This window comes from Botryllus schlosseri, chromosome 4, assembly GCF_051294905.1.
Source record: "Botryllus schlosseri isolate E-star chromosome 4, Bs_hap1, whole genome shotgun sequence".
NCBI lineage: Eukaryota > Metazoa > Chordata > Ascidiacea > Stolidobranchia > Styelidae > Botryllus > Botryllus schlosseri.
In genome coordinates this window covers 23,683,651-23,701,962 of record NC_137239.1, presented here as the reverse complement: position 1 = coordinate 23,701,962, position 18,312 = coordinate 23,683,651, and the positions used below count along the sequence as shown (strand labels likewise).

The 18,312-nt window shown below is 41.3% G+C and overlaps 1 protein-coding gene and 1 long non-coding RNA gene across 2 annotated transcripts; one reads left to right on the top strand and one right to left on the bottom strand.

Moving 5' to 3' along the window:
* Nucleotides 1-1,670: 1,670 nt before the first annotated feature.
* LOC145438340 (uncharacterized) lies at nt 1,671-3,925 on the top strand. The gene is made up of 3 exons (XR_013914917.1): nt 1,671-1,867; nt 3,573-3,755; nt 3,820-3,925. It is a non-coding gene; the product is annotated as an uncharacterized LOC145438340 (long non-coding RNA).
* A 3,476-nt stretch (nt 3,926-7,401) lies between these two features.
* On the bottom strand, nt 7,402-11,904 carry LOC145438295 (complement component receptor 1-like protein). Its single transcript, XM_080315687.1, has 15 exons — nt 11,750-11,904; nt 11,016-11,264; nt 10,816-10,935; nt 10,559-10,744; nt 10,313-10,498; nt 10,060-10,245; nt 9,806-9,988; nt 9,557-9,742; nt 9,302-9,487; nt 8,763-8,954; nt 8,441-8,632; nt 8,189-8,374; nt 7,941-8,123; nt 7,671-7,868; nt 7,402-7,602 (listed from the first exon to the last, which is right to left on the bottom strand). The coding sequence occupies exons 1-15, from the start codon at nt 11,802-11,804 to the stop codon at nt 7,556-7,558; spliced, it is 2,535 nt and encodes an 844-aa protein (XP_080171813.1). The 5' UTR covers nt 11,805-11,904; the 3' UTR covers nt 7,402-7,555.
* Between the last annotated feature and the right edge of the window lie 6,408 nt (nt 11,905-18,312).

Genomic DNA, 18,312 nt, shown 5'->3' with positions numbered 1-18,312 from the left:
TGCGATGTCTATCTATTCTATAGTAAGGTTACCATACGTCCTCTTTTAAGAGGATTTGGCCTCTTTTTTGACTTTTTTGAAAGTGTCCTCGGAGGAAGCTCTTTTGTCCTTTTTTATGATAATTTAGGTCATATTTATAGCAAAATTCGACTGATATGCCGTAAATCAGCACCGAAGTGACGCTCCGGCGGGTATTTCGGGAGCTGGGCAGAAAGTTGACATTTTTTTAAATCAACCACCCGTCAATGTTAAGTACAGTACTGTATTTTGGTCGCTGAGCAGGAAAGTTGACCTTTTTTTTAGTCAACGGAAAAATTTACCATATTTTGATAATTCTCCCCCGGTTTTGCAAGTCGAAAAAATCTGAAAAAGTGTTCTCTTTTCCGATTTCCAAAATATGGTAACCCTATTCTATAGTCAAGGCAATATAGACTTTATATACGGAATAATTCTTATTTATAGTCTAAATTTTGACTTCAGTACGATATTTTGCAGTATTTATTGACGGTGCATAGAAGTTAATCTACATCTACAATATCTTAGTTAACTCTATGACGTAGGCATCTCGGTTTACCACTGTCCAAGGTTTTGGCAGCGATTACCTGCGTCTATCCTGGATCGCCCACTGACGGCAAAACATTTCCCCGAAGAAGGTCGTACACATTCAATGAAACAATTGAGTATCGGTGCGACGATGACTACTAATTGATATGAAGCAATAAGGCAAGATGTACCGCCTCTGGAAAATTCAATTATGAACCGCCTTTGTGCCGCAGTAAGTATTAGGCCTATATCTGTAGGTTGATAATTATAATATATAGACGATTAGACGTATAACTTATTTATGTCGATATCAAGCACGGTAATTTGAGATCACCGGTGGATAATGCTGCAGTAATGCAGTGATGTGAACTCTTTTGTGTTATTGCAGAGATGAGATAACGTGTCTTACTCCGGAAAAGCTGAAATTTGGCGGATTCAAGCCTTTCAAGCTACGATACGGAATAGGCGACGTCATCGCCTACGAATGTAGCGCGGGGTACCAGCTGCGCGGCGCCGAAGAATCCAAATGTCCATCTACGGGGGCATCCTCCTCACCAGCACCGTTGTGTATTAGTAAGTGTAATTCCGTGAACCTGCAACGTGGTATTGCCGCTGCATCAAATACTTTAATTTATCTCAAGTGCTTGTGTAGATCCGTGCTATTTTAATCCTCCTAATTATCGTGGGTCTATAATATGGCAGCCGTACAGATTTTATTTAGCCTCACAGTATATAACCGTTGCATTGCGTTTTCACAAACTGAATTGACAATACTATACATCACAATCATCAATTGTCATCAAATCATCAAATTTAACTCTTCCGATGTAAGATATTGTTTATGAATTTCGACGAATGCCATATGAGTGCTTGTAAAGTTTGGTCAACGAGACAATCCTTTTGAAACAGGACGGCAGTGCTGGTAGAACTAAACAACGGAAGCATATTTCCAAAGCAACAGCTCTACGATACTGGCGACACCATTAAATACCGATGCGATGATGGCTATAGGAAATTCGGAGCCGATTCGGCGACATGTCAAAACGACGGCACATTTTCCGCGGATACTCGGAATTGTCGAAGTATATGAATTTAAGCATTGTACGTATTGAATCACGAGATCTAAGCGTCTGATTTTGCGTAGGAGTCTTCTGCAAATATCCGGGTGAGTCCGAAAATGGTCAAACAACTCCGGTGAAAAGGCAGTACCGTCTCGGCGACGTCGTACGTTATCAATATAGTGACGGGTTCCATCTTGTTGGGAAGGACTCTGCGACTTGTCAGACTACTGGTGAATTCTCAGCTCCCCCGCCTAAATGCAAAGGTATGGACAACTAGGGACATAGCAAGCGCGTAAAATCAGCATGATTTATTTTGATCATTTCGGCTCAGTAGCAAAATTTTCAGATATGTGATATGATTGTACATGGTTGAACAATTTTTCTTAGAACTTTTAACACTACGGAATACGAGCTTCAACAATTATAGATGGAGTGGTGACGATCCTAGCTTTTTCCTGAGATCGGGTCTAATTAGCAGTGTAGGCTTTTGAAAGTACACAACTTCGATATTGCAGCAAACAAATTTATTCCACTCGAAGCTTTTCGACTGACTCTCATCAGGAGCAAACGTTGTTATCTGCATTTCGTGACTCTGTATATTTGTCATTATTACGTCACAAATATAAAATACTTTCAATGTTTCGAATTTGATTAACCGCATTTACTTACGTTCGCTCCTGATGAAAATCAGTCGAAAGGCTTCGAGTGGAATAAATTTTTCAATATTAACGTCTTGTTTGCTGCAAAATTAGCAATGCATGCAAAATTTAACACTGCGCAACCAGACATATCATTATTTACAATACAAACCAATAGGTATGTTATGCAATATGTAAGTACGAGAGAAATGTGTTTGTGGTCACAAATTGGTTGACTCCAACTAACTCGGTATGATACAAATGAAGCATCCAATGTCCGTGATTCCCCTCCTTAGATCAATCTCATTATTTTCAATTTCCGTGGATCTAGCAAATCTCGTTTAACCAGCTCATATACCCGGGAAAGTATTAATTACTATTATGCGAAAAACAAGTTATTAAAGAGATTTCCTTGAGCTGAACAAGCTCTGCATGATACATCAAACAGTATGGTGGGCGTTTTGAAGTTGTCTGTCATAAGGATTAGTCATGCAGACGCGTGTCTCTTATTTCGTTGAAATTGTTTTGGTGCCGCCGCGAGTATTCAGCGGATTACAAGTTTACCAGCCGCTGAAAACTTGTTTATATTCTAAAAATTGTTTGATGTCGCATCAAGTGGGTTAAAGGTGCTTTCACGAAATTCGACCGAGATGTAATGCAGAAAGCAACAATACGTTTCGGATGTAGTGAATTTTAGGAATAGCTACTCTGTTATCTGTTATTGAGGTTGGTGTATAATGTCAGATGCCGCATGCATCTGCCTAACAGTTTTTGCTAGTGTTGCACTGACATCGGTACATTGAAGCTTGTTTGATTTTCATCTTTACTTTACGTTGACATTCACAACCTTTTTAGTTCGCGACCCACGTTTTAGCAAGTTATATTGTGCGACACAGAATGAGATATGACGTAACCACGAGAATCAAATTGATGAGAACTTTAACAATGTACTGTATACACATGGAATTTACAATTAATTCGAAAGTTGAGCTTGTATATAAGATATTATCAGATCAAGTCTGGTCTTGATTGGCTCGTTTTTCCTACTCGGATATATACAGAAATTACTGTCAGTATTCCAAAATTTTTATGACTATGCTATCATATAAATAGAAGATTGCTGACATTCCATACAAACCAAAGGCCACCCACTATGACATATTGAATAGAAAACTGTAACATTTAGAAATGTGTCGCGGCCCACTGGTTGGGATCACCGGCATACATACTCCATATTCATCTTGATTTTTTACCAATTGTTTTCCGTTGGAATTACTAAATGGTATAGAAATAAATGGTAGACAAGAGTATAGTTTCGTTTCAATTTCAGCCATACTGTGCGATTATCCTGGTCAGCCCGCCGACGGTGCTACCGTTCCACGAAAAACATCTTACAAAGGAGGTGACATTGTGGAATTCAGTTGCAAAAACGAATGCTACGATATTCGGGGAAGCCGCACCGCCGTTTGCACGTCAAGCGGAGCATTTTCTCAAGACGTACAGACATGCGAACGTAAGATTTTTGGCGTATTTTGGCGGGAATATCGTAGGATCGATATGTTGGTTATGGTTACCAGTGAAACAATGCACCGGCCACCCGGAGGTTCCGAAGTACGGAATGCTGAAACCGATGCTACAAAACTACACATGCGGACAGGCAATAACTTACGTGTGCAAGGCTGGATTGCGGCGCGTCGGCACCAGTGGCGTAGCCAGAGAAGGGCGAAAATGGCGATCGCCCCCCCAAAAATTTCAGGAAAATTTTCGTAAAATCAATAAATCTTACAGAATTTTGGGTAAGATAAATGCAACCTAAAGTTTGTCTTCACGCTTCGCACGATTTAGCGTCCGTTCACGACGTGATTTTATTATCGGCATCCCGAAACAAATATCCATAATTGAATTTAGCTGCATTCTCAATTATGAGAATACAACAGCGCCAGTATATACACTAGAGTAACCCAGGTAGTTGGTTGATTGACAGGGGTGTCAGTTCAGAATGGGGGTTGGAGAGTGTTAATTCCGGCAATTTCCGTTTCGGGGACACACGAAGGCATCTAAGGTAGGCTATGCGACTCCGCAAAGTGAGCTCCCAAAAGGATTGATGGCCCTACAACCGACACATATATTCCGAAGCCTTCGATATAGCTTTTCGGGTGCTTAAATGGCTGGCGCCTAATGATCCTGTCCCTGTAATAAGATCCCTTCGACATAAATGCGACTGGCACAGGAAAATATCGCCACTTCCCGCTAAAAAGTGTTAAGTGGAAATTGCACGAGTCTGATCAAAGGAGTTTTTTTAATTCGGTCTGGTATGTATCAGCGATTCCAAGCTATAAAGTAGCATCAATCTATACTTGAGGTTGCTAAATAACCGTGCTTCAACGAAGTAATTAATAGGCCATTAATGTACACCACTTGCTCATATACACGCACCAATATTATTGATCAAATTCTTTCATTTATTAAAATTTACGCTCCGCGCGACTAGGCGCGAAATTCCCACTGATTGTTCATCACTTAATGTCAGCGACTTGTGCTCGTCCGTGAATCGATCGCCTAATACAAGCTATAGTTAGCAAGTATGGAAGCTTCCATAGGGTATGTGACGTGTGTACGTCTAAGAATCGTATGTATAAAGGATAGTGATGAAATTGCCCATGGCAGGCTGCACGGTTCTGCGAGGAGTTCCCACGAGGGAGCTCCCCTAAACTCATGAGCAATTTGACCCTCCCCCCATAAAAAGTTGCTTTTCTGGCTACGACCTTGCGTGTGAGCGATCTTTCGAGTGTTGGCAGCTTTCTCTGCAAGTCATGAAGTAACAGCAATAATGACAACTGTCCCGTCGGGCGCTCACCCTCTGGAAACTCTAAATATAGTCTTGCCGTGTGCTATTAACATATGTTCAAGTGCCCCCTGAATGTTCGATGACACCATTTCTATCAGCCCTACCGGTAAATCTGATAATCAAAACGTAATAATGAACCAATTTTATTCAATAAATATAAAAAATTTACGCGCTTCGCGCGAAAGTTTTGACGCCTAAGATTTTAACAATCATTATATTGTCACATCACTTTATGTCTGTGAGTGGGATATATGTATAACGATCGCCCCAGATGTTGTGTTAATCATCCAATTAGGGCCAAAGACCATCGTTTTTTACGTTATCTTTAAGGGGGAGTTAATATACGTCATCGAATTTTTCGCCCCCCCCCCCAAATATTTTTTCTGGCTACGCCCTTGGTCGGCACCCTTGAAACGCAGTGCTTGCCAAACGGAAAATTCAAGGGAACGTCGCGCATATGCCAAGGTAGCAGTCTCGGGATATTTTTTTAATTTGAGAAGAGAAAAAGAAGACTTTTGAAAACTAATTCACAATGTTACTGCTACCAGATGTAGTCAAAGTAGCCATCGTCGGTACTCAAGTAGAACTAGAAGAAACGCCGTCAATTCCTACGGCCTAGTTTTGTTTAAAATCGTGAAAACTGTCAAGAAGAAGTAGAATAAGTCGAAAATCATAACCGCTCGAAGAAGTAGGGCAATAATCTACTTCAAACTCTACTTGAAGTGCTTCGACAAGTGGTTATGTTTATTTGCAAAGCATCCGAAGTGGTCTTAGTTTAGTTATGAATAGTATTTAGGATTGAATTGAAAGCAAAATCGATGTCCAAAAATCTAATGCTACCTCCACGTGTACCAAGTTATATGAATCGTATCCGACTATCATGCTTTATAACATCCTTGACACATTGCCGGTCATCCTTTTCTAGTTGTGAAATGCGGCTTGCCACCTTCTATCAGCAACGGAAGTGTTTTGTCCAAGAAAAAGCAGTAGGCCTATATCGCCGGCGACGTTGTATCGTATCGATGCAGGGTGAAGTATCGCATGATCGGCATGATCATATACCAACTTGTGGTTTCACACCAGTTGCCATGGGTGAAAATGAGTCAAATACACCAATTGTATTCAAGGACTACATCGGTATGCAGCATTTTTACGGTCGGCGGTCATCATCATCAGATCACCCATTCCGTACCAATGATTTATATCTACTTGTACTTGCTGTTGAACTGTTGAACCGACGACGATTTCGAGGGTTCCTACCCTTCCATATATAATACCTCCACTAAATCGGGTGCAAATTGTCCGTAGCCTCATACTACATGTTTTTTCGAAAGTATTGAAACAATTATGGCATACTTGTACTTTAAAAAAAATTCTAAAAGGCATTTTTAATATACTGTTTAAAACATGTTTTAAACAAGGTGTTTTAAAACATCATTTTTTAGTATACACCCCTGCCGCGAGGAGTTCGCTACTGGTCCACGAAAAGTCCGTACGTCTTAGCATAGTGGTCAAGATCACTGACAAAAATTGGGAGAGAATCAAGTCCATCTCTTTAATGAAAGCATGTGTGTTTCCGACTTACTGTGCACCCTTTAATGACCTTGTTCTGTATGAGGCGCAATCAAATTTCAAAGTTTAACAATTTTGCTTTCTGAATACCAGACTGCGAAAACAAATATTTTGAAACAGGTCCGCAGAGTAAAAAAGGTTGCCAGCCTCTGCTGGTTCTCAGGTGCTCGATTGTAGCAACATCTTTGTTCGCGAACAATGTCGGAATATGAAAAATACAATGATTGGACGATCAAATACAGGTATAAGCCACGGAAAATGTGGCTCTAACCTGCGGATCACAACGATATAAGCTGACATACTTCGATGAACATACCTCTGTACTTTGTGCATTTGATGGATATAATACACCAAATGGTTCTGTGTGGCCAGGGGCTTTTGAGTTAGAAGTTATATGGGGGTGCAACCAAATTGCATATAGCTGTTTAGCATTGTCGTTGTCGCTATGTGAATAACTAGAATGTTTGGTACATTTGTCCTGCAGATTCCGAACTGAATGTGAACTTATTTTACCTTCTCGGGTTTGGTGTCCATGTCACATACCTGATGTTAATGGTGACTACAGTGATTACGCAACATTGCCGTCGAACGGCCATAATGTGGCAAAAGAACACGTCAACTATCCCTTGCAATAGACGTCATTTGATAGGGCACCCCCAGGCCGGTGTGCTAGAAGTTTGAATAGCAATTTATTACAACTTTCATGATTTATGCTCGTCCGACATATGCACCATAAATTGTTGATAAGTTGTTTATTATAAGATATAGTTATCTTCGTATAGAAAACGTGGAATGAAATTATATCGAACTGACAAGCATCGTTGAAGTACAACAAATATAGTAGGAAATAACAATATATAAAATTTTCATTTTTTGGCGTACATCTTCGATATTTATCCGAGTTTCGTCAGAAAGCCCAGTCCAAACTTGAACGGTCTCGCTGCAGCAAAGACAAAAAAATATATTAATCGTTCTGCGGGTGGTCGACACAAACATACAAGGACTTACGTTTTATGCAAACAGGTGTGGGATGTGACCAGTGTCCGTTGTACATGCATTTCGCCACCGCAAATCCGTTCAACTTCAAACCATGTGGACAGGAGAATTTCGCCATTTCTCCAACTGCGTAGTATTGCTTGTAATGCGTGGACAGATGACAGTGGCACGTATGCGGAAGAGGCGGTGCTTTGCAATACACTTGAATTTCTAAATTTGACAAGGTACAGTTCCACGATCCGCCCTGCTACTTAGTAACAGATATGCAAGCGAAAAACTTACTTTTGCATACTGGGGCAGGCGTGCTCCATTTTCCATCGTACCCACATTTGGCGTATGGATGTCCAGTCAGTTGATAACCGTACGGGCAATAAAACTTAACCTTTTGTCCTGGATACCAAGTTGTTTGATACCTCGGTTGGTATCCACAGTGTGGTGTTAGTATCGGTTTGTGACACATAGCACCTATAAAGAGGAGTGGATAACGTAATGATACAGCAAAATTTATTAAACTGCTGCGTTTCACTTACGGACGCATATTGGAGTTGGAGTGTCCCATTTTCCCCCAGCAATGCATATAGCGTAACTCTTGCCTTTCAGCTGATATCCTTTAGGACAAATGAATAGCATTTTGTGACCAACTTCGAAGTATTTGAGGTGATAGGGATCGTTGATGGACAAATATTTTGTCATGTGGGGAGTGTGGCACACGTCTCCTGCAATTGATGTAAACAATAAGAGCCCGTTGTAATGGCATTCTATTGCATTTACATTATACTTACGTTTCTTGCATACTGGAGGATGATTGGACCAGCTACCATCTCCCTGACACACGGCATAGTCGCTTCCTTTTAACTCGTATCCTTTGGGGCAATGGAAGAGTATCTTCTCGCTGACTTGCCACGAATGTTTCCCGTAAGGACCATATCCACAATTCCCATGAAGTTTCGGAAGGTGACACACAACGACGACGTCTGAAATGTACATTACACACGGTAAGCCTAGTCTCCACTGCTCCTGTTTATATACTACACGAATTTGAAAAGCATGTTAACACAAATACTTTACTGAAAGGTATTCGACTGCCTTAACAAATATACTTACGTTTCCTGCATACTGGAGGATGATTGGACCAGCTACCGTCTCCCTGACATACGGCATAGTGGCTGCCTGTCAAATCGTATCCTTTGGGGCAATGGAAGAGTATTTTCTCGCCGACTTTCCATGACTGTTTCCCGTAAGGACCATATCCACAATTACCGTGTAGCTTCGGGAGGTGACACACGACGACGATGCCTGTCGTACATTAAAAACGGTAAGCCAAGTCTCCACTGTTGTTTATATCTAGGAATAGCTTGATGAAAAAGCCTTGCCTTAAAACAAGTTCTAGCTCTACTACCCGCATTCTCGATATTAGCAGCCTTACTGCAAGATGCCTGATTGACATTGTCGATATATTTCTATTCTTTTATCACTATCCCATGCGCAACGACTACTACTGCGAATTTACAGAGTATGTGCGCTGAGCGCAGACAAGTTCATTGTGACACAAGAATTACGTAACGGCTAATGAGAGTATTCTTGTGGTAGACGGTCGTAGTTACGGGACTTGTAATTGCTTTGCGTGACCAGCGCGTTCTTACGTTTGCGGCATACAGGAGAATGACTGCTCCAAGTTCCATCTCCTTGACATACGGCATAATCGTCGCCTTTCAAGTCGTAGCCGGTCGGACAATGGAACAATATCTTCTCGCCAACTTTCCAGTAAGTCTTATCGCGTGGACCGTATCCACAATGATCATTTAGTCTCGGGAGATAGCATACAGTTTCTGCGTGGGAAAGAGTCACGGTAAGAATTTCATCTTATCTTTTCAAAAAACTGTTTAAGCTGTATATACTTTTTACGCAAGCTGGTGGTGCATTGCCCCAGATTCCGCCATGTAGACAAATCGCGTAGTTGCTTCCTTTTAAATCGTATCCATGTGGGCATGAAAATATGATTTTTTGTCCAACTTTCCACGATTTTTGGTATCCTGATGATTGTTGCACTGATCCGGAAAGTTTTGGTAAGGTGCATACTTTGGCTATAACCAGCGTCATGTGTTAACATGCGGCTATTTAGCGATTATGTACAGGGATATATTTACGAGCATCACAACGTGGCGCGGCGCTGTCCCATTTTCCTCCTGCACTACATGTCGCGTATGCATGTCCGACCAATTTGTGTCCATCCGGACAATAAAATTTGACTTTTTGCCCGATATGCCACGCGACAAAGTTTGGATTGTAAAGGCAACCGTGCGACACGTCAGGCGGGGGGCACATAACAGCTGTGTGGATGCGAACAAAATCCATAGTTAATCTCGCAGTCAACAAGGTAAATGCGTAATTTTTATCTTACGTTTTTCACAAGTGGGTGGATGTTTATCCCAAACGCCATGGTCAATGCATGTGGCGTACGCGCTTCCGACCATATTGTAACCCACTGGGCAATGAAAGTGAATTTTGTGACCTATATTCCAAGAATGCTGACCCTTGGGAGAGTATCCGCAGTTGTCCGGTAAACGGGGAGCATCGCAAAGCTTTGCTGTGTATCAAGAGACGATTTTAAGCATACCAGCGACGTCTTAGATTGCGTTTGTAATGTTACTTACGCCGTTCGCATTTCGGAGGGTAGGAGTCCCATTTCCCACCGTGCGTGCAACTTGCGTAGGCGCTTCCAACCAACTTGAATCCTTTCGGGCAATGAAATTGTATCTTCTGCCCATAACCCCATGTTCGTTGATATTGGGGAGTGTAGCTGCAGTAGTGTGGAAGGCTGGGAACTTTGCAGTAAACTCCTATAACATCCAACCGGTTACAAGAAGAAATTTCACTGATTTCAAACTGTGGCTACTCACGCTTTTTACAAATGGGCGAAGCCTGGTCCCATTTGCCACCGTGTAAACACTTCGAATACTGTGCTCCTTCAAGGTCGTAACCGGGAGGACAGATGAATTTTATTTTTTGCCCTGGAAGCCACTGGTGTTGTAATCGTGGGCTGTACTGGCAATGTTCATTCAGTACTGGTACCGAGCATACTTTCACTAAAACCAATCATTTTGATTAATTCGTTGACAATGAACACATACATAATAAAGAATATAGGGCATCTTACTAATACATTTGTTTCCCTTTGGGTAGTACCCCTTTTTACACAGACACTTCAACTGTCCTTTGGATTCAATGCAGTGGGCATTGTGCCCACACGGATTTTGATACTTGCATCTGTCGATTTCTGCGTATAGAAATAAACATATACAATACAATCATGGCTAGGTATTTTGCATGCAATCGGCATCCGAAAATGCTGCTTACTGTGGCAGATCGGAATGTGCGGAGGGCTCCAATGTCCCGACGCCGTGCATTTGGCATGCTCTGGTCCATTTAAGCGGTATCCGTGTTTGCATTGGAAATGAAGAACAGTGCCGTAAGGACAGATACCGGAAGGAATTGCCGGTGAATACGAGCCGTCTTTGAAAACAGGGGGATGGCATCCGATTGGTACTGGTGGTTTATAAATAACTGGCTTTTTTGTATGTACCACTGGATCTCCTGAGTAGTATGCTGAAAATATGAATTCATAATCAGGCTATCGTTAACCCAACTAACGTCATGTACAATGTATGGCTTTTTACAGGCTGTTTGTTTTGGGATCTAGTTACGTAGTGGTATTGTGTTGTGGCGTTGCTGTATTCCTTGGTGAAATAAAATAATTTCAACTTGAAGGACTGCTAGTTCTGCAATACCATGTCATTTTGTCGTCTTCAAATGTTTCGTGGAGCTTGATAATGTTGCATATTTGCAGGGCATTTACTGCATTTCGTATTGACAGGGTTATGTCATTATTAACCAACCATTCAATTTGCCCCACCAATGCAAATAGCGGCAGCGGCTCAAATTCTGGGTTCAGACCGTGGCAAACCGACATGGTATAGATTTGCTCCCCGAATCAGCAATGAGTCATTGCGCAATATCGCGTTTCATGCTTTATTGTCTGTTTAATTAAGCTATGGGGTGCGGTAAAAATGAATTAGGGACGTATATGTTACCTGACGCCGCAGCAACGAGGAATCCACACACAAATCCAAAGGTTTGCATCGCCATGATTGGTTCCGACTCTGCCAATGCAACTTTCCGATATGATTGCTTCCAATGCGTGACACATGGTCTTATATGTATCTCTAGCGACAGAGATCAAGACGAAATTGCCAGCTTCCAACATCATTAGTCAAATATCTTTCTCTTAATTGCGCGCCGACATTCTCTATGGGTTTTGAGAATACTTTCGCGGAAATGTGGGAATGGAAAATATACTGGAGCATTGGAAAATAAAAAAGCGACTAAATCGAAAATACCCCGCTTGAAAATCTTTCTCCGGATAGGCTATAATGGCACGGTGTGCCATCGCGAGGCGGAACATCGGATATTCGTACAGGACACATTGAAACGAACTTATGACGTTTTAAATCTCATTACAGCAGTGATAAGATTATAAACCGACAAAACAAGATTAATTCCAATCATACATGAAATTTTAGTTTGTTTTGGTTCTATGTTCGCGAAAGGCAGCGTAACGACAAGAATTTCAGGGAATCGTGCGCTTTTTGTTAGTAATCGTTTGCATTACTAAAATAGTGCTCATTTGAATTTTGTTTATTGGCGCGTTTACTGTGCCGGTATCGTGAAATATTAGTGACGTAACGAAAGCTTGAGATGTGAAATACATCTCCAAATATATCTAATATTTTTCTTATTTTCAGCTATTGATGGTTATGAAGTTCATTCAATATGCCCTTATTATATTTAGGTCATGATCCTGGACTTTGCTTCGTCATTCTCTGAAACGGCATGAATGCCTATCTCAACTCTTGCCTGTGTATGAATTATCCAAATGGGTAACAGAGTATTCCCAATTCATGGCAACCTGTGTATCAAATTAACGCTTGATTTTCATGTAGGCTGCACCCAACCGCTATATTGACGCTGTATCGTTTATTAGTTATCGATCGGGTTGGGATATACTATTTTTCGTCATCACAGCAACACTATGCACATATTTTTGCCAGTTCACAGTATATCTTCCATTCTTGGAATAAGTTTTTGTGTCGTAACATCACAACGCTACAGCTGAAAGATACCAACATGCTTGATCAATTGGTTGGTCGTCACCATTGGTATATTATCATGCGGCTTGTTTATGGAAAAATCCGATATTACAATACAGACACATTTAATACATATGTTCGCTTTAAAAAGGGGGCTCAATTTTGCTTAATTAGGAGTACTTAGCGCACGAAGGTGTGAATCTTTGACGTCACGGGGCGCCAAATACAATTATGTCATTTACACTTTTGTCGTGTTATATTACAGTGTAATATATTCTACCTATGGCGTTTCCGCCTTTAATGATATCGCTCACAAATATTACTTAGATATAATTGTATGTCATTGCAGTTACAGATTGAACTATGATACCGGATATGTTTTTTCGTAATATTTCGTGTGTGTATTATATTGGCGAGTCTCACGAACTTTGGTGCAGTAAACCGTAAATACTTTCCACAACATATACGCAAAATCTGCGACAAGATCTTTAGTGATAGAAATTATGCATTACGACCCAATTTGACATCGGTATATGTTTGAGCATGTAGGGATTGCCAACTAATTTTCTATTTATATCTAAGTGAGGATATTTTAATTCATTTAGAGAATCTAAGATTACCGCATTCGCGTCTATTGAACTTGCGAAAATCTCAATATTAGGACAAACGGACACGATCAGATCACTTACGCGCATCAGGAATTGTGCAGTCATGCACTTGCCCAATCTATATACAACGGAGATAAGATGTTTTCGACACTTATCCCATACACTTCCTAACTAATAAATGATTAGACCTGTCTGATATATAATTTTATCTACCTGGTGGTTAATTATAAGGCGTCCTTGTTATGTCCATATGTATATCATTTTGAATCGAAGTCATTTCTCCAAAATCCAATTTGTTTTATGGCAATTGTGAGATAGATAATTGAAACCTTCCGAATAACATGATGAACATGATAGGCACAGATGATGGGGAAGGGTTTGCAGTTTGCACAGGTTGGTTTTTCAGTGCGGTGCGGTACCGTCGTGAAGGCCAAATCGTTAACTATAGTGCTAATATAGCATTATATCATGGACAATGTAACCAGGTTTGCATACACCAGGGGGGAAGCCAGGGGCCGTATAGAAGGAAAATTCTGCGGCCTTTCACATGTAATTAAATTGAGGTGTGTTGACGGCCGTCCACATTAAAATTGAATTTACAAGTTGGCTCCCAAAATTTTAAGAGATTTTATTTCAACTTAAAAATTTTCTTTGCGTTTCCGCGATTCAGGGTGATTTGATTCTTCGATTTTAATATAGCATTGTCCTTGTAATATGAGCCCCACCGTACAAATACAAACCGCAGACGGAAATGTTGCCACCCGTGAAGAGATACCAAGTTGGATTCGTGTACGTATCATGAATGAAGGTTATTCTGGTAAATTTGTGTGGTTCCAAATATAAATTTTGACTCTACCGGTGGGAGGTCAAGAAATACCAACATGCAAAAATCTGATCAATAACAACAAATCTTAAACGTTTCATCGTTAATTATCTGCCTACAATTTTCTACGACATCGATGAAATGTGAAAACGTGGATTGAGAAAGGATCAATATTTGTGAGTAATATGTGCAATTCAACTACAATTGAAAACTTTCGTAAGCAAGACATTAACAAGCAGAAAGTGATGGCATAGAACACCAATAAGGCTGTATACCCGATGTGAATTCCTCCAGTAGCCAATCTAACATGGATACTTAGCGCTCGGGCGGTTCATCATGACTGCCCGCTGGAATGCGGCCATATACGCTATATATCTAATCGAAATGCGGCCGTGAATAGCAAAAAGGTTGAGCAGATGAGCACCCCTGGCTTACACGAACAAGAGATGTATAGAGTACTTTACCCGGCGACAATTGAGCAACTACCACATTACCCCGACAGTTTCCAATAAAGTTCAGCTGTAATTCTCGTGATCCGCAAATGCATCCGCGACCATTTTATCTTGGACTTATGTAAGCATAGGAACAACTTATGGACGCTTTGAGTATGCGCAATGTATGAATATTCCCACATTGCATTATTTCAAGCTGCCCCCACTGTCCCCGTTATTTGGCCATTGGGTCTTTCCCGCATCTTGTTTAAGCATTGATAACGGGTACAGAGACTTTTTATACATACCCTGAAGTCAATGATAGCGTGCATTTGCGCACAATTAGCTTAAATCGCAAATCAAATTGAAGATATGTTGCTTCTCCCAAGACTGATTGCTTTGCTTGTCAGCTGCGGTTATTACAGAGGAATTAAATGGAAGATTTATTCCAATTTTAGACTCGGGAAACTTCGTCTTTGTGGCGAAATAAACACGACCGTTGATATTGCAGTAACACATATAGCCTAATATACCCGCCACACCTTTCGCAAATCGATGCCATCCCGGTCAAAATTGTTTCGTAGAAGTCGGGTGAGTGTCAGGCGATTTTAGTAAGTATGCTCTCCGGTTCGACATATGCGCATTAAGAAGTAATTACATCGTCTTAGCGACGATGCAACTTTGTGGGATGCTATTTTCGTAACGAAATGAAGCTCGTGATCGTGCTGCAATTGGCCACGAGCGAATTTCACTGACAGATCGTAAATTTGTAATCGATTAACCATGTAATATTTTCGTTTCCAATTGATATCTTGGACTAGTTTATAGTCGGTGTTTCAACATGGGAAATTCTTTTCCGATGCCAAATCATTACGACATGTGGTTATGGATGCCATAGTGTCGTACACCTATATACTACTGCCTAAAAATATATTAAATATATTAAACCCGGTCAGATCCTAAGCTATATTTTATACTTACGCTTCCACATCGCGCAATCTTTTGCACCGTCACTGTTTGACGGCAATGTAATACAATAACGCGATTTTGAGCGTTGCCGCTTAACAGAACTATCTCCCTATTTCCAAACATATTCAATAATTACTAGCATATAGGCTTAGTAGTTTAATAAAACGTATATAGGAAAGTGGTTGATAGCAGTCGGTCACGCGACCGCAACATATACAATTTATGTCACTGATCTTTGAACGCAGATTCGGTTAATCGTCCATATTTTGTCCTGTACCCGTATAATATGGCGCTTTGAATGTGAAGATTGAAGTTATTTAGTTTCAAGCCAAGTTTCATGCAATGCGGGTTACTAGTGTGAAAATCGCAAGAAGGCTCATTACCGCCTAAATCAGTGGTTCTTAACCTTTTTTCGTCCAGCGCCCCCTTTCAAAAATTTTCGTGCTCCAGCGCCCCCCCCCCTCAACTTCATATTGTAAGGAATGTAATAAAGACAATGAGTAAGAGGGAGGGCCGTCACAGCACTTCGTCAACCCCCCTAAAAACGATTGCCTTGCGCACCCATAGCGTGATAAACCGAACTTCTGAGGGCTTCGCCCCCACGAACCCCATATCGTGATTTTGATGGTCAGCAAAGTTTATGTGGCCTGGTCGCCCTAGGTACCAAAATTTGCTATAATGCATGGTAATTGCATATTTTCTATAATGCATGGTAATTACATTTATAAGTCGCTATAAACTTTTTATCCTCTCAGCCCACGTAATCAGATTTACCAGTAGCACTGAGTGAGCTGCTGTATAGGAAAATAAGGGGCACGTAATTAATAATTAAACATATTCGGGCGTTCCCGCAGGTACAATTATTCGTTATCAGGGCCGTAACAGCACTTCGTCAGCCCCCCTCCCCAAACATAAAACGTTGGTCCTGGGCCCCCATCGGGTGATAAACCAAACTTCCGGGGGACTTCGCTCCCAGACCCCCATTAGGCTGTCCGCTATTTGCTGATAGCCTATTAGGTATCTACATTGGGTGTCCATTTACTGAGGGAGCTATTCTCGCCTAGTCGCGCGAAGTGCGAAAAATTTCACTAATTAATGATTGAATTGGTCAATATCATCGGGAATTGCATGAAAATTGAGATCAATTTTTATCCTCTCTCTGCTCACGTAAACACATTTACCGGTAGAGCTGAGTTAGGTGCAATGTTCCCTCTAAGCTGCGCACGTGCGCAGTGCTGACACGGCCTCTGCGCACAGAAAATCTACGTTGCGCACAACAAATCCGGAGTTATTGCGTTTTTGTAGTCGTTAAAAAACTTAAAACTTAAAGCGAACATTGTGAGGTTTCTTGGAAACTGTAGGGCCCGTTACCAATAATTAAACATATTCGGGCGGGCGAACCCGTTAGTATGACCTCGTTGCATGATGTTATTTCGTGACCCCCTGTCTGCAATATCAAAAAATATAGAATCGCTCAACGGGGATATCGCCCAACAGGAATATCCCTGTCGCCCAATCGTACTAAACTAAAAGACGCACACGATTTCAGATTGGTATTTCTTCACTGACATATAATTTTTCCCTGCCAGATGGAATTAGTCTTCTGGGGTTCAGATTGCCAAGACAGGAACATTCGGTGTCAGTCATTTAGGCGCCCATGGACAATTAAACCTATATGTATTTTGAAGGCTATATGTAACGAAGCTTTCGGTGTTAATTTGCTCTGAATACTCATTAAGGATATGTCCTATCACCACATCATCTACTGCGAAGCCATTTTTCTCCAGCGCCCCCCATACCGCCCCCCTGAGCCCAGCGCCCCCCATATCGCCCCCTGAGCGTTTCCGCCCCCCTTCAACATCGCCAGCGCCCCCTGGGGGGCGCTGGGGGCAAGGTTAAGAACCACTGGCCTAAATCGATTGCGTGTGGATTACGCGGTTGAGATGCATGTATCATCAGTCACGCGTAACCGCATCGGCAATTCCCTTCAATTTATTTCATGGTCGACTCCGGAAATCTCTGTGTTATTGTTGTAGCACGTACTCAAATCCGACCGCCGTTGAACTTCGGTTTTGGCTGATTAAAATAGCATGTTTTCTTGGAAAGCCATGTACAAAATTACATGTGCACTTGTACCTGTACAGTGTACCTGTACATGTACCCGCAGTCGACTCAGTCATGCGACTGATTCGCGGAGAGTTGTTGCAATCGCTGTTGTCTTCAATAAGTCCTTATTTATTGACTCTCGGATGTTAGCTGAAGTCTTGAACAAGATCAAGTACTACTTTTTGAAAGAGATCGGATATCTTTTCCCCTTTAACACTTTGCTTATTCAAACGATTCTTATTGCGCTATATACCCATTCCTACTAAAACACTTCGTAACCTAAAACACACGCTTATTAGACTTGGGTTGCGCCTGTCTTTTAAGACCTTGCGTCAACTCCTCTCATCCCTGCCCTTATCGGATTTTGAATGGCGAAACGCATTGGTACAAAGTTTAGCTTTTGCATACATGTACCATTTGCTGTGAATATACCTATACATATGACCCCGCATGTCTGGGGCGAGGTCGGTCTTGATGATGGGTAAAACTCTCAGTGATAAAAATATCACTCTTTTTTATGACAGTGCGGTGTGCGTATTAAACCTCTTTTTACATTGGCAATGTGCCAAC

Excerpts from the sequence above, each read along its gene's own strand:
- LOC145438295 (XM_080315687.1), bottom strand. The coding sequence starts at position 11,804 with ATGGCGATGCAAACCTTTGGATTTGTGTGTGGATTCCTCGTTGCTGCG. Across the intron at positions 8,124-8,188 it reads TCCAACTCCAATATGCGTCC|GTGCTATGTGTCACAAACCG; the intron begins GTAAGTGAAACG and ends TCCTCTTTATAG. Across the intron at positions 7,869-7,940 it reads GCCTGCCCCAGTATGCAAAA|AAATTCAAGTGTATTGCAAA; the intron begins GTAAGTTTTTCG and ends TGTCAAATTTAG.